The sequence below is a fragment of the Capsicum annuum genome, chromosome 10, assembly GCF_002878395.1.
Source record: "Capsicum annuum cultivar UCD-10X-F1 chromosome 10, UCD10Xv1.1, whole genome shotgun sequence".
Classification (NCBI taxonomy): Eukaryota; Viridiplantae; Streptophyta; class Magnoliopsida; order Solanales; family Solanaceae; genus Capsicum; species Capsicum annuum.
The window spans coordinates 42,869-57,445 of NC_061120.1; the positions used below are offsets into that span (position 1 = coordinate 42,869).

A 14,577-nucleotide genomic window follows, 5' to 3' on the forward strand; every position below is an offset into this window, starting at 1 on the left:
CGACAAACTAACTATTGCCAAAGCTTCTCTACCTGAGCCAAGTCCGAGTTCCATTTCTGTGAGAGACAACCAACTTAATTTCCGTTTTTTCCCTCTTCAATATCTTCCTCTATAAATATGAAGTTAAAAAAAGGGCAGTCCGGTGCACTAAAGCTACCGCTATGCGCAGTGTCAAGGGAAGGACCCCACCACAAGGGTGTATCGTACACCGCCTTACCTTGCATTTCTGCCAGAGGCTATTTCCAAGGCTTGAACGGTGAACCCGTGACCCCCTGGTCACATGACAACAACTTTACCAGTTACTCCAAGACTCCCCTTCTCTATAAATATGAAGTAGTCCCATACATATTTTTCTTAAGCTCCATTACCACACTATCTATCTGAAAAACCACACTTCTATTCCTAGCAGCAATATCTTTACTCATCAAACTGCATAGGAAAACAATATCCATGGACATGATCAAGATATCACAAGTTTTAAAGCTTTTACTCATCATAGCTGCTCTTCTTATCATCACCCCTCTATTATCCACATCACTAAGAACAACTTACCTCTATTTCATCGTTCACCTTCTCATTATTTCACTAGGAGCTGAAGCCGGCCTCATTTCCTTCTTCTCTAAATCTCCACACGACAAGAAATTACCTTCAACAAACAGCATCGTAACCCAAAAACAACATAACATGATTACTCCTGGGAATAGCGAACACCAAGAAACTGACCTTAAAGCTAAATATGATCATATAGCGAGCTTAGAGAGGGAGCTTCTGTTTACTACAAAGAGTAATACCGGTAAAGTGGTTGAAAAATGTGCTTCGGAGAAGATTATTGCTGTTGCAAAAGTACACGAGCAGGTAGCACAAGCGAAGAAGTGCCATTCAATGCCAAGCTTGTTTTTCATAGGGGTAACTGGTGAGGAGATTAATGAAGTGGAAGAAATCTTAAAGGAAGAAAAATATACCGAAAGAGAAGAAGTTGGGGATCAGCTGATCAGTAAGCAGGAGCTATTTAATAAAGCAGAGACATTCATTGGTAACTTCTACAAGCAACTGAAGATGCAGAGAGAAGATTCAAGGACGAGGCTACATGATTTCTATCACAACGCAGCTTTTTAATTAAGGCAATCCTAGTTCTTTATTCATATACCAAATTCAGTTGGTAATTCTTAGCGTACACCATATTTTTATCTTTATTTTTTCAAGAAAAAGGGCTGGATCTAGCTAGGAGAGGATCTAGCATGACTGCTCCTACTATTCTTTTATGACAGTGGGTGCAAATTTAATATACAATTATTGTAAGAAATCATATATTTATATAATAAAAGTGCGCTCCCTAAACTTATATACTCTATATACACTTATGACCACAATGGCAAATCATTCTTGAAAAGTTGGTCAAGCTTTAGCAACTTGTATTCATTTTGCTAATTTTTCTGAACTCTGAAGATATTATCAGTTTACCTTTAAGGGATCAAGTCTGATTCTTTATAAGCTTTGACAACAATCTACAATTCTATAAAGTAGAGATAAGATAACGCATCTATCACAAATTGTAAAAATTACAATGATCCAGAACATCGTCACCTTTTGTTAGTAATTTGTACATTATCATGCTATCAATGATAGCCAACCTGTGCTTAGACTCATGCAACCTTAAGACGATTTGCTTGGAATATTCTCATCATATCTCACTAATGGTATCTCCCAACATGTTTCACAATATTGTGCAAACATAAAAGTTGAAAACCATTTTCCTGCTTTAGACCAATGCACTGGTAGACGCGGAACATAGTTATATAGGTATCACTTGACTATGCCAGAAGATATGGAATGGTTATGCCTTACTTGTGCACTTAATAGGTCATGAATCCTACACAGTGTTAAGAGTTCCTTATCGGTTGTGGAAAGGAAAATTAGTCTCATATGATATTGCGCAATTTTCACCTCATGAGTTAGCTTTTGGGGTTTCTCTAGCCCAAGGTTCATTTTCTTTATATGGTATTTATACAAAGCTTCATCGTAAAATTCTAATCTGAATTGGCCAGAGCTCAGTCTGCTATGGTATAGGTCTGGTGTCTTTACACTACCACGTACTAACTGGTGACTCTCTTCTGTTATCTATTTTCTTAACTTTGAGCTATGACATCGCTTCGAATATTCACTTTGCAGCAACCAAAGATGATTATTGCATTAATCGAGAGAGAACCTGAGTAAGCTTTAGTTCCAAGTTGCACTGTCCCCTGCTGTCTGCTTCATCCTGGAATTGGAACATGGAACTATGTATAACTGAACTTGGATTCCTGCAAACTCCGGATCATTGCTAAGGCTGCTGAATTCTCTGCATCTTTTACTCGTGACTTCTCGTCTCCCATCAAAAAAAGCATGCCTTCAGCAATTACAATTTGCACAGAGCATATAAACCTCCTGTCATGAGCAGGACCTATCTCTTTCTCTACTCTGCAACCATCAGAAAGCAAACAATAATGAAACCAAAGTCATACATTTAATGTGATAGCAACAACAACAACAACAACAACAACAACAACAACAACAACAAACCCAGTGTATTCCCACATAGTGAGGTCTGGGGAGGGTAAGATGTACGCAGTCCATACCTCTACCTTTAAAGAAGTAGAAAGGCTGTTTCCGATAGACGTCTCGGCTCGAGACATGGAATACTAAACAAATTCATAGTAAAGCATGGAACAAGATGGCAAAACATAAATATGACACCCACAAGTAATAGAAAACAGAGAAAAGTAAACAGATTCGTAATAAAGCATGAAACAAGGTATCATAACAAGAATAATACCCCAACCAAGTAATTCCCTACACTAGCGACTCAAACTGACCCTAGTCTTCTGCCCTAATTCTCGTCCTTCAGATCTTCCTATCTAGGGTCATGTCCTCAGTGAGCTGTAACTGCTCCATGTCCCGCCTAATCACCTCTCCCCAGTGCTTCTTCGGCCTACCCCTACCCCGCCTAAAACCATCCAAAGCTAACCTCTCACACCTACGAATCGGGGCATCCATGCCCCTCCTCATCACGTGTCCGAACCATCTCAATCGGACTTCTCGCATCTTATTCTCCACTGGAGTCACACCAACCTTCTTCCTGATAGTCTCATTCCGAACTCTATCCCCCCTAGTCAGCCCACACATCCAACGCAACAAAATGTGATAGCAACAGAAGCAGAAAATCCTTGGCAGCATCTGGATATTGAGACAAACAAACTCAGCAAGAATTACAAATGAAAATCTCGTCCGTACAAAACACATGCATTCATCATGTTGCTAGTGCAAACAATCCATTTTATACGGATTTTATACGGATTGCTCTGAAGAGAAAAAAATTCTTAATATATTAAACCTCAGACCTTCAGACATTTCAAAATATTTTTTTAAAAATAATACTGAAGTTCATTTTACTGTTGTCTGTCCAAAACATCTCGGTCAGCAATGTATGTTAGTATGAATTATATACTTCTAAATCTGTCTGTGCTCCTATATAATTCTATGAACCCATTCCGTGCAAGTACAGAAAATTGGTAGTTTATCACTGCTTATTGAGTCAATGTTTGATCATATGGCAACAATTTCTTGCCCTACTTTTCTGTACTGGATTGACAAGGAGATATACAGTCAAGATTAAGAATATAATACTAGGATTCCCTTGATAATACGGATTTGTGCTTGCAGGCTGCAGCAACAGATTGAGTACAAGTAACACAAGTAATAACTTTATCCACCAGAGAGATATCTGACAAAAAATGGCATTAAGTTCACTCACGGGAACAATGGCACTCAAAAAGAAAAGGTTAACCTGTAAGTTGGTTTGGGCCATTTCTCTCTTTGGCAAAGCTCGTTCAGCTTCTGCTTTGCTCCTTCACTCTCTTTTGTTTGGTCAAATTCAACATCCATCTTTTTTTTCTGAAATGGAATAGATTCAACATCCATCTTTTTTTTCTGCAATGGAACAGATTCAACATCCATCTTATCATAAGGGTTATAATACAACTCCTTAAGAGCAGCCTTTGCCACTTGAAGCTTTGCATTTTCTTTGTGCTCAGAAGAAGCTGATGCAATAAATTGTCCATCAAGATAGACGCTAGCTATGTTTTTATCTCCTTCTTTCCGATGTTCTACGTCAACTTGTTTTCCATCCTTTTTGCAGAGTCCAAACAGCATTGTTACAGGCTGAGGTTGTTCTTCCAACATATTCAGCATGATGATAGGCTCTAGCAGGCCTCTAAAGATCTAAAACAGCAAGGTGAATAGATAATCTAAACATCAGGAGATCGTTGCCATTTGCAAAACAAGAATGTCTTATTTATAGTTCAAGAACGATAATTGTATTCGTAAGACCTTGATAAAATCTCTGAAATAAATCAATAATTGGAGCAAAGGAAAAAAGTGCTACATCTGTCTACTGGTGCGTGGGCAGTTGGAAGTGCAAAGTGTCAACCACCCAAAGTTCAAGTTGTCTCTCATGGGCTTACTCATTGAATCAATCACCAATTTTCTGCAATTGTAATACCCCATCATTTCTTCCATTCCCAATTTAATTTCCAATGATACAAAACCCAAATATGAGAAGCCGTTTTCTTCGTGTAAACTAACTTTTATTTCTCAAGACCTGAACAAATTCAAATTTCAACTCGTAACCTTCTCTCTCTCTCTCACACACACGCACACACGCGCACACACACACACAACCATAGTGTGTCAAAATTACAAATTGTGCAAATCCCCAATCACATCCAGCATGGAATCTATTACATATAGCAGGTTCAACTGAAAAGCTAGCAAAAATTACATGTGCTTAAAGAGACAATCTACAGACCAGCACACAATTTAATTGCAAGAATAAGAGTTTTAGCAAAATACCAAAGAATCACAATTGAAATTCTTGTTTTAGGAATACATCTAAATCATTTCTTTCAACAATTGGAGAATAACACACACAAAACATTTCTACACGAAAAAAGTTCTACCTCTGAAAATTAACAAGCATACATAATGACTATTCAAGACATCACTTGGGTTGCTGCAAAAGTCAGGGGTATGGCTTCAGTCAGTTTGATGCAAAGTTTACAAGGAAAACTAGCTTTGCATGAAAATGGGTTCAATAAATAACAGTTAAAGCCCCTTGTATACTAACACTAAGGCTGTAAATTATAAGTACTTACTAATAGCCAATAAGCCTGCGAGTCTCAGCTCTTTAATTCCACCTAATTACATTTTCAAGTTACAATAGAATTCTAGAGAAGTAAATATAGAGAGTTCTATAGCCAACCTAACTAGGTGGAGTTGAGTTGAGGCTTAGTTGATTGAAACATTGATACTCTAAATCCAAAAAGGAAAAATAAAATAAGAGTTTTTACAAGATCCTTGTCCAGCACAAAATTAAATAGTAAGAAAGAAACTGACCACCCAGAAAGCATTCACGTCAAAGCCACAATCCAAAAATACAGCTCCCATTACTGCCTCCACAATGTCTGCAAGAACCTTTGGCGCTTTTATCATTCCTCCATGGAACTCCATCTCCTCCTCCTGTTTCACTGCTATCACGAATTCCTTCACCTATACAAAAATTCAAAATCTCCTCTATTACAATTCCACAAAGGAACTATTGTAATCAGTTTGACGATCTTGTGCCAAGGAAATACGCAATGACACATTGTTATCAAAGGCAAATGAAGTGCCATATGCAATGACTAACTGGAATCTTCACTATCTCAAATAAATATGGCCTTAAATATTGTATTAGTCTAATCCAATTAATTAGCTCTGAAGATCAGTGAAACTGACCCTCGAGAAGCAAAAAATGACAATTATTTTGGGACAGAGGAAGTAACTATGAGTAACTGCAACAAAACATAAACTAAAGCAATGTGAACTAGATAAAAATAAGTTAAATACTTACGAAAGAGAAGAAATGGTAAGTGATAGATAAATTTATTACGTTAGATAAATCTATTACGTAACTTTTCATCGAGGATTGACGATTCATGGCTGAGATAACTGAATTAATCTAATCTAATTTGGCTCCAAAGATTAGTCCAATTGACTCCAGGCAAAACGTAACAACTATTTTGTGAAGGAGAGAGTACAAGTTAGCTTAATGGATAACTACTACCTACATAAAACACAGTGAAAATGCTTTACATTAACTACGGATATAAAAATACTTCCTTCGTTTAAAAAAGAATGACTTTCCCATTTAGTCTATTTAAAAAAGAATGACGCTTTTCTTTTTTGGCAATACTTTAATTTCAACTTTCCACGTGTCGTGCTTATGACCACAAATTAAAGGGTATTTGATACATTTGACATTACTTTAATTTAGGACCATAAGATTTAAACGCCTTCTTTATTTTCTTAAACCTCGTGCCAAGTCAAAATAGGTCAATTCTTTTTGAAATAGAGGGAGTACTTTTCTAGAAGAGATGAATCGGGAAAATAATATAGAAATTAATCTAATCCAATTTAGCTTCGAAGATCAGTAAAATTGACTCTCGAGAAGTGAAAAGTGATAACTATTTTGGGACCGAAGGAGTAACTGCAACAAAACTTAAACTCCATAACGATGTGAAGTTGATGCATATAAGTTAAATACTAACAAAAACACAACAACAACAACAACAACAACAAACCCAGTGTATTCCCACCTAGTGGGGTCTGGGGGGGTAAGATGTACGCAGTCCATACCTCTACCTCTGACGAAGTAGAAAGGCTGTTTCCGATAGACCCCCGGCTCAAGGTCTTCTCCCATCCCCTACCTTGAAATAAATGTTCTTATAAAATATCAATCCTTTCATGATATTCCTCAACACTCTACAATCAAATGCTAATGTGATATCATTGATTCTCCAACCCTATTCCATCGGCCCCATATTTATCTACAATCACTCCTCACCATAGTGATTGGACCTCCACCCCAATCACCACAACCATTTCCCCAACAAGGCTTTGTCGAAGACCCTCAAATCTTTTAACTCTAAACCCTCCCAATTTATTGGGAGTTGTCAATCTCACATCGGAGCAAATGAAGCTTGCTTTACCCATTCGTTGAATCCCAAAGAAAGGTTCTTAGAAATCTTTCCAATTTTCCTATGACACTGATGGGAGCATGAAACAAAGACATACAATATGTGGAGATGCTTAGTAATGTGCTCTTAATGAGCACTTTTTCCCCGCCTTTGGAAAGATACCTCTTCTTCCAACCTGTAAGCCTTTTCTCGGCCCTCCGAACTACCGAATTCCACACACTAATGTCCTTACTTGAGGTCCCCGACGATAACCCAAGGTATGCAGTCGGGAGAGTCCACACCTTGCAATGCAAAACCTGAGTGAGCAACTCAATGTTGTCCATCTCGCCAACAGGAATGATCTCACATTTTCTGAGATTAATTTTAAGGCCAGACACCATCAGAAACCAAGTTAAGACTTGGCCTAGAAAATCTAGATGAGCCCAATCCGCCCCATAAAACACTAAGGTATCATCTGCAAACAAAAGATGAGAAATCAATAATGATCCAACACCTTTAACCACAACACTGAACCCTTTCAAGTGTCCTCCTAGAACAACTCTATCAACAGTCCTACTAAAAGATTCCATCACCAAAACGAAGAGCATAGGTGATAAAGGATCCCCTTGCCTCAGACCCCTCACACTTTAAAAAAAAATAAAAATAAACACACGGGTTACCATTCACCAACACTGAGTAGTGCACTGAGAAAATATAAAAACGGATCCACTTTCTCGATTGTTCTCTAAAACCCATATTTAACATATTGAAATAAAAATCAAGGAACTATTGGTTTACGTTATCATAAACCTTTTCAAGATCTAACTTGCACACCACTTACGGCAAGACTGATTTCTTTCTCGAATCAACCACTTCATTAGCCACCAAAGTTGCATCCAATATTTGCCCTACCTTCCACAAAACCATTTTGTGAAGTTAATATTGTCTTGTTCAGAACCTTCCTAAGTCATTTAAAAAGCATCTTAAATATAATCTTGTAGATACTTTCCACTAGACTAATAGGTCTATAATTCCCGATGTTATTAGCTCCCTTCCGTTAGGGATAATGATAGTGAAAGAAGCATTTAAACTCCTCTCGACCAGCCTTCTTTCTTGGAACTCATCAATGATTTCCATAACACTGCTCTTACAATGCTCCGGCAATGCTGGAAGAGACCAAATAAAACCGCCAGAACTCGAGTCCTAGTCTCCCGGACAAAATCCCTCTCCAACTACCCATTACCTCCTCCAATGTGACTAAACCCCCCCCCCCCCCCCCCCCCCCCCCCCCCGGGGTTTAGCATATGGAATCAGATACTCTTCTGATCAACCTTTTTGGCTATATTTTGGGGGATTTTTTTAAAATTTTTGGCTAGAACTCTTCAATCCAACATCTTGTAGCTTGATTTTGACGTTTGTATGGTTCCAAAAATACGCTATTCGAACTTGAGCCCCATGATTACTTTGGAACCCTTACTTGGAGTTTCTAACTAAAGGTGGCAGAATTAGCCATGATGACATGACCACCCAAGTTTGGGCAGGTTAACTACTTGCCGCACCCATTTATTAGCTCAGCCATTTTGACCTGCCCAATTCAATCCCAACCCAAAGTTGACTAATTTGGGCTACATATATGGCCTAAATTAATCCATAGTTAACCTTGACAAAATATTATAAAAGACTTTGTTTGATGTGTGTTATATATAACTAGAATAAACAGGAAAAAAATTTACAAGTTTTGTATAACAATGAAACAAAGAAATTAAAACGTGTTAATAGTTGCGCAGATCGGGCTATAACCCATTGCTTAGCCCATCTTGGCTCAACCTATCTCAGCCAAAGCAACCTTATTAACCAGCACATTCATTAACTCTACGCATATTTACTTATCTAAATTCAGGCCAACCCATCCATTTGACCCTCCTGGTTCTAACTGCTTCGTTTGGGAGATTCAGTAGAGTTAATGGATAAGGAGCATAATAGACCTGTTTAACATTTTGCGCAATGATAAAAGGATCATAGCTTCCATACTGCCTTGTATGCTTAACTTCAACAATTTTGTAATGTGGGTCCACCCTTGTACCAATTTTTGGTGTTGGGTCAAACCACTTACATCGAAAAAGTATCAACTTTTTGTGTGGCCACCCAGGAAAATCTAATTCTAAAATCTCTTGGAGCACACCATAATAATCAACATCTCCATCCTTATTGCTAGTGTCTCCTTTAACCCAAACCCCAATGTTATTGCTTTTATAATACTTGGAGCTTTCTTCTGTGCAGAACTTATGTCCATTGACATTGTACTTATTCATCGTTTTGACCAATGGGCTTGGCCCCCAAGCTATATCTTTAAAAAATTGGTTGGTCATGTTATTATTTGGATCATTAACCTATATAGTGGTAAAAAAGAATTAAAAGATTAGTAAATACTAATAATTTATAAAAAAATATATATATATATATTTAATATTTTATAAGTTAACTCTTACAGAAGATTTGAACCACTCGCTAAAATGAGAATAAACAGCATCATATCCATACAAACTCAAGAACAAACTGTCAAACATATTTAACATTTACACAATAAAATTAATAATGAATTATTTTGAAAAACACAATAATATAATTCGAACTTACTTATAATATGATTGAACTTTCGGACAATTCAATAATACATGTGTCGTGGCTGACTTTCTCTCCATATCAGTCAAGAATCTTCTCATGGTGGTTTTAGAACCCTTACCTGGTTGATTGAATATGGATAATGGTGGGGCCAAAGGATCATTCTTACCTTCACTATGTCGAATTGTCCTATGTCTCAAACACGGTACGTGTTTTTCAAAATAATAAGAACAAAAGTGAGAGGTTTCCGCAACAAGATAGGCCTTACATATAGATCCCTCAAATCTATTGTTTTGTTTCACAGACCGTTTACACTTGCCAATTTTCCGTTTACACTAACAAAAACACATCTAACGTATTTCGTTTTTTTGAGTTTCGTAGTTGAGCTTTTAGGTATGAAACTTAAGCAATAATTGTGGAGGTGTGATTTGATAAATAGTTGATAAGTGCATGCTTCTTCTAGAAGCTTCCTGGTCTTAAATCGATACTTCAATAGCTCTTTTATTTCCATTACTAATGTTGCTGTGTTTGTAATATCTACCTCCGCCGGCGCCGGACCTATTTGCGATGGTCATCGTTGCGCAATTTTCCGGCGATTGCATGATTCTGAATGTGAAGTAGATGCATATAAGTTAATAACAACAAAAATACATCTAACGTATTTCAGTTTTTTGAGTTTCCTAGCTGAACTATCAACTATTTATCAAAACACACCTAATTATTAATTGTTCATGGTATGTTTTCATAAATAGTCGATTATAATGCAGGAAGTAAACACTAAACACACACACACACACCTGATCGTTCAGCTATGAAACTCAAAACACCGAGATACTTTAATGTACCTTTTCATCGAGGATTGCGGAATCGCGGCGGAGGTAGTTGTAAAGTCTATGTTGGACAGCAACTCTAGCAAGTTTTTCCGTGCTAACATTAGCAGAGCGAAGATCAATAAGCTTAACACGGTCGATTTCAGGGTAAGTGACAAAGAAATAGCTCGAAATCGCTAAGCTAAGAGCGGCGTTGCCAATGAAAGCGAGGCGCTGGTAATATAGAAGATGAATTTGGATAGGAAGAATGAGTAAGTGCTTCTTCTAGAAGTTTTCTATTCTTAAATCGATACTTCAATAGCTATTATATTGCCGTTAATGTCGCCGTGTTTGTAATATCTACCTCCGCGGCGCCGGAAACCAATTTGCGATGGCCATCGTCGTGCAATTTTCCGTCGATTGCATGGATTTTGAATGTGAAGTAAATGCATATAAGTTAAATAATAATCAAAACACATCCAACATATTTTTGTTTTTTGAGTTTCGTAGTTGAACTTTTAGGTGTATGAGTCTATCATCAATTATTTATCAAAACACACCTAAATTATTAATTGTTCATGGTGCAATTTGATAAATAGTTGATTATAATTTAGCTACGAAACTCAAAAAAACGAGATACTTTAACGTACCTTTTCATCGAGGATTGAGGAATCGCGGCAGAGGTAGTTGTAAAGTCCATGCCGGACAGCAACTCTAGCAAGTTTTTCCGTGCTAACATTAATAGCCCGAAGATCAGTAAGCTTACCACAGTCGATTTCAGGATAAGTCACAAAGAAATAGCTCGAAATCGCTAAGCTTAGAGCGGCGTCGCCAATGAAAACGAGGTACTGGTAATATAGAAGATGAATTTGGATAGGAAGAATGAGTAAGTGCATCTTCTAGAAGCTTCCTATTCTTAAATCGATACTTCAATAGCTCTTCTATTGTCGTTATTTAATATCTACCTCCGCCAGCCCCGAAAACCTATTTTCGTTGGTCATCGTCGTGCAATTTTTCGGCGATTGCATGGATTTTGAAATGTGAAGCAGATGCATATAAGTTAAATAACAACAAAAATACACCTAACCGTATCTCGATTTTTTGAGTTTCCGATCTGAACTATCATCAACTATTTATCAAAACATACCTAATTATCAATTGTTCATGGCGTGTTTTGATAAATAGTTGACTATAATTCAGGTAGCAAACGAACATACACATGATCGTTCAGCTATGAAACTTAAAAAACATGCATAGAAGTTACATAATAACAGAAACACATAGTATTTCAGTTTTTTGAGATTCCTATCTGAACTATCATCTACTATTTATCAAAACACACCTAAATTATTAACTGTTCATGGTGGTTTTTGATAAATAGTTAGATTATAATTCGGGTAGCAAACACACACACTCTTGATCGTTCAGCTATGAAACTCAAAAATCGATATACTTGAGGTGTGTTTTTCGTCGTACCTTTTCATCGAGTACTGCGGAATCACGGCGGAGGTAGTTGTAGAGCCCGTGCCGGACGGCAACTCTAGCAAGTTTTTCCGTGCTAACATTAACAGCGCGAAGATCAGTAAGCTTACCGCAGTCGATTTCAGGGTAAGTAACAAAGAAATAGCTCGAAATCGCTAAGCTAAGAGAGGCATCGCCGATGAAAGCGAGGCGCTGGTAATTTATAGAAGATGAATTTGGATAAGAAGAATGAGTAAGAGCTTCTTCTAGAAGCTTCCTGTTCTTAAATTGATACTTTAATAGTTGTTCCATTGCTGTTTTTGTTGTTTCTTCCTCCGCCGGCGACGGCGGAAACCTAGTTTCGCCGATTAATATAGCGCGCTTTTCCGACGATTGCATTGATTTTGAATGTTAAAATTCCGGCGCGGGAACGGAGACGGTGATTTCCCGGCAAAAACAAAAAGGCGAATGTCTGATAGTAATGCTTGCGCTTACTATTTATATGTATATATTTTTGGGCAATAATATCATAATAACTTTAATTTCGCCTTAATTGACATCTATGTCCTTTAAATTCTTTCGGACATAACATATAAATATGGTTTAATTTAGTACTATCTTTAATTTAGAGTGTGTATAAATAGACATTTAAACTATTTAAATAAGTCCGCAAACGTATTCTACGTGACAAATCATGTGAGATGCATGCATTCTACTTGACAAATTGTGTGAAATGTATGCATTCTACATGTTAAATTACGTGAAATTTGTCATGTAAAACATGTATATCTATTTGTTCAACGTAATAATAGTTTAAGCCAAATTAAAAGATAAAGTTTATGTATTATGTGGTATTTCTCTGCCTTTTTTGTCTTCTTTTTTTAATTTTAATAATGGTATTTGAGCCAATAATAAATTCTTCTTTCTTTTTTCATGCCTGTTGCATCTGACTGAGTGTATTAAATTCAATTATTTTTCCATTTTCAAGAGTTTATATTGTAACTTTCTGGTTAAGAATAGAAATATCTCAATCATCATGTTAACAAATTCATTAGCTAAACTTGTACTCCCTCCGTTTTATTTTAGTTGATCTTTCTTTTAAAAAAAAACTGTTTGAATTTAATTATTCATTTGATGAAATTAAGAGAAATTTAATATATTCTTCCAATAATATCTTCATTAAATGATCAACCAAGTTGTATATATCCAAATTTATATTTTTAAAGTATAATTAATAAGACTAATTAGGTAAAATAAATTCCTAATAAATATTTTTTCCTAATTGATTCCAAATCCATAGAGGCTAGTATAAACTAATCATCCCTTGTGAAAATCCTGGATAGCATTAGCAGCTGCACCACCGGCAAGAACAGCCTCCTCAAGCTCACGTACTGTTTGGGTAAGTTTTACAACCTTCGCAACCTTTTTGGCGATGCATTCTGTCCAGTATTTTAATTTTTTTTTTTCCCTGAAAACAAGATTAGCAAAAAAAGAATTGATTTCTAATATGAGAGAGTGCTGCGGTGTTCTGTTGGAGTCCCACATCGGTAGGTTAAAGGGTTCTTGGTCTCCTTATATGGTGGTGGATTAAAGGGTCCTTGGTCTCTTTATGTAGTCTTGGGCAATCCTTCCCTCATCAGTTCATTATTTCCGCCCCCGTCTTATATTGTCCATGTTCCAGATGTCCAGCCCTGGGAGTGTTGGAATCTAGCTCATGAGAGAAAGATTGCATGTAAGGAGACCAAAGACCTTTAACCCACGGACGTAGACTCCAACATGTTCAGAACAGCAGAAGCGTCATTCCTGTGATCAACATCATACCTGGCATATTTCTATCTGTTTCATCAACTCTTGGTTCTTGTTCTGAAGGTCATCCACCATAGAAGCTTTTGCACGGTTCTCTCAGCGTCAAGTAAAGCTGCCTCTTTTGACTTTGTAAGACGGTCCAGTGCTTTATTAACATCTTGCAGCTTGCAATCTGCACAGGAGGAAGGTGAAAGACTTAAAGAAAACCAATCTTGAGTTCAGCCTCCAAATAGGCGGCATATCATCATCTTCATGGACCCTTCTAAGAGTGGCTTCTGCTGCAAATTGAGTTGCCATGGATGCTTTTTTCTCATCATTAATTTTCTTAATTTCAAGAAAACTATTAACAGCTATATAGAAAGCTTAAGAAAGAATAAAAAAAAATTGCTTACCATCAGCAGCACAAGTATTCATCAATCAAAATGCATGATTGAGGTTATAATTTTGTTGCCCTGAGGCCTGAGCACAACATAAATGCAATGGTAATCTAGAATTGCTAATTAGCACCTAAGAGTAGAGAGACCACTTGCAGTTTCCAACTATGAAAATCAACGCCAAGCTCTTATTCAACTCTTCTGATTCGGAAAAAAAAGTCGCATGGAATATACGACCCTTCCCCCATATAATATAAGAAAAGACATTTATAGAAGCGAATTTAAAATCAAAAAATATAGGCACACGAATTAGTCGAAGGGGGTTCAACATCAATTATATATATACAAAAATAATTGTATAATATATGTCGAACCCACTTCGGTTAGTTCGTATGTTCACTTGTGAACCCCTTGGTGTCAATCCTGACTCCGCCATTGATTATAAAATAATTTTATTCATATATCTTTGCATGA

General features: G+C 36.9%; 2 protein-coding genes and 1 long non-coding RNA gene across 4 annotated transcripts; all 3 read right to left on the reverse strand.

Moving 5' to 3' along the window:
* Positions 1 to 1,929: 1,929 nt before the first annotated feature.
* LOC107844101 (ribonuclease 3-like protein 2) lies at positions 1,930 to 12,535 on the reverse strand. 2 transcript variants are annotated; one of them, XM_047398308.1, is made up of 4 exons: positions 11,939 to 12,535; positions 5,431 to 5,583; positions 3,824 to 4,257; positions 1,930 to 2,457 (listed from the first exon to the last, which is right to left on the reverse strand). In XM_047398308.1, the coding sequence occupies exons 1-4, from the start codon at positions 12,320 to 12,322 to the stop codon at positions 2,277 to 2,279; spliced, it is 1,152 nt and encodes a 383-aa protein (XP_047254264.1). In that variant the 5' UTR covers positions 12,323 to 12,535; the 3' UTR covers positions 1,930 to 2,276. The 2 variants fall into 2 exon arrangements, with proteins under 2 accessions (XP_047254264.1, XP_047254265.1); XM_047398309.1 differs by lacking the exon at positions 11,939 to 12,535 and adding an exon at positions 11,113 to 11,913.
* Positions 8,903 to 10,401, reverse strand: LOC107845496. The gene is made up of 3 exons (XM_016689851.2): positions 9,669 to 10,401; positions 9,521 to 9,587; positions 8,903 to 9,421 (listed from the first exon to the last, which is right to left on the reverse strand). Exons 1-3 carry the CDS (start codon positions 9,752 to 9,754, stop codon positions 8,918 to 8,920), a joined length of 657 nt encoding a protein of 218 aa, XP_016545337.1. The 5' UTR covers positions 9,755 to 10,401; the 3' UTR covers positions 8,903 to 8,917.
* A 1,208-nt stretch (positions 12,536 to 13,743) lies between the features above and the next one.
* Positions 13,744 to 14,320, reverse strand: LOC107845224. Its single transcript, XR_001666750.2, has 2 exons — positions 14,122 to 14,320; positions 13,744 to 13,901 (listed from the first exon to the last, which is right to left on the reverse strand). It is a non-coding gene; the product is annotated as an uncharacterized LOC107845224 (long non-coding RNA).
* Between the last annotated feature and the right edge of the window lie 257 nt (positions 14,321 to 14,577).

Excerpts from the sequence above, each read along its gene's own strand:
- LOC107845496 (XM_016689851.2), bottom strand. The coding sequence starts at position 9,754 with ATGAGAAGATTCTTGACTGATATGGAGAGAAAGTCAGCCACGACACAT. Across the intron at positions 9,588-9,668 it reads AAAGTTCAATCATATTATAA|TTTGTTCTTGAGTTTGTATG; the intron begins GTAAGTTCGAAT and ends TATGTTTGACAG. Across the intron at positions 9,422-9,520 it reads GCGAGTGGTTCAAATCTTCT|GTTAATGATCCAAATAATAA; the intron begins GTAAGAGTTAAC and ends ACCACTATATAG.
- LOC107844101 (XM_047398308.1), bottom strand. The coding sequence starts at position 12,322 with ATGCAATCGTCGGAAAAGCGCGCTATATTAATCGGCGAAACTAGGTTT. Across the intron at positions 4,258-5,430 it reads ACGTGAATGCTTTCTGGGTG|ATCTTTAGAGGCCTGCTAGA; the intron begins GTCAGTTTCTTT and ends TTGCTGTTTTAG. Across the intron at positions 2,458-3,823 it reads TGGCCCAAACCAACTTACAG|AGTAGAGAAAGAGATAGGTC; the intron begins GTTAACCTTTTC and ends TGATGGTTGCAG.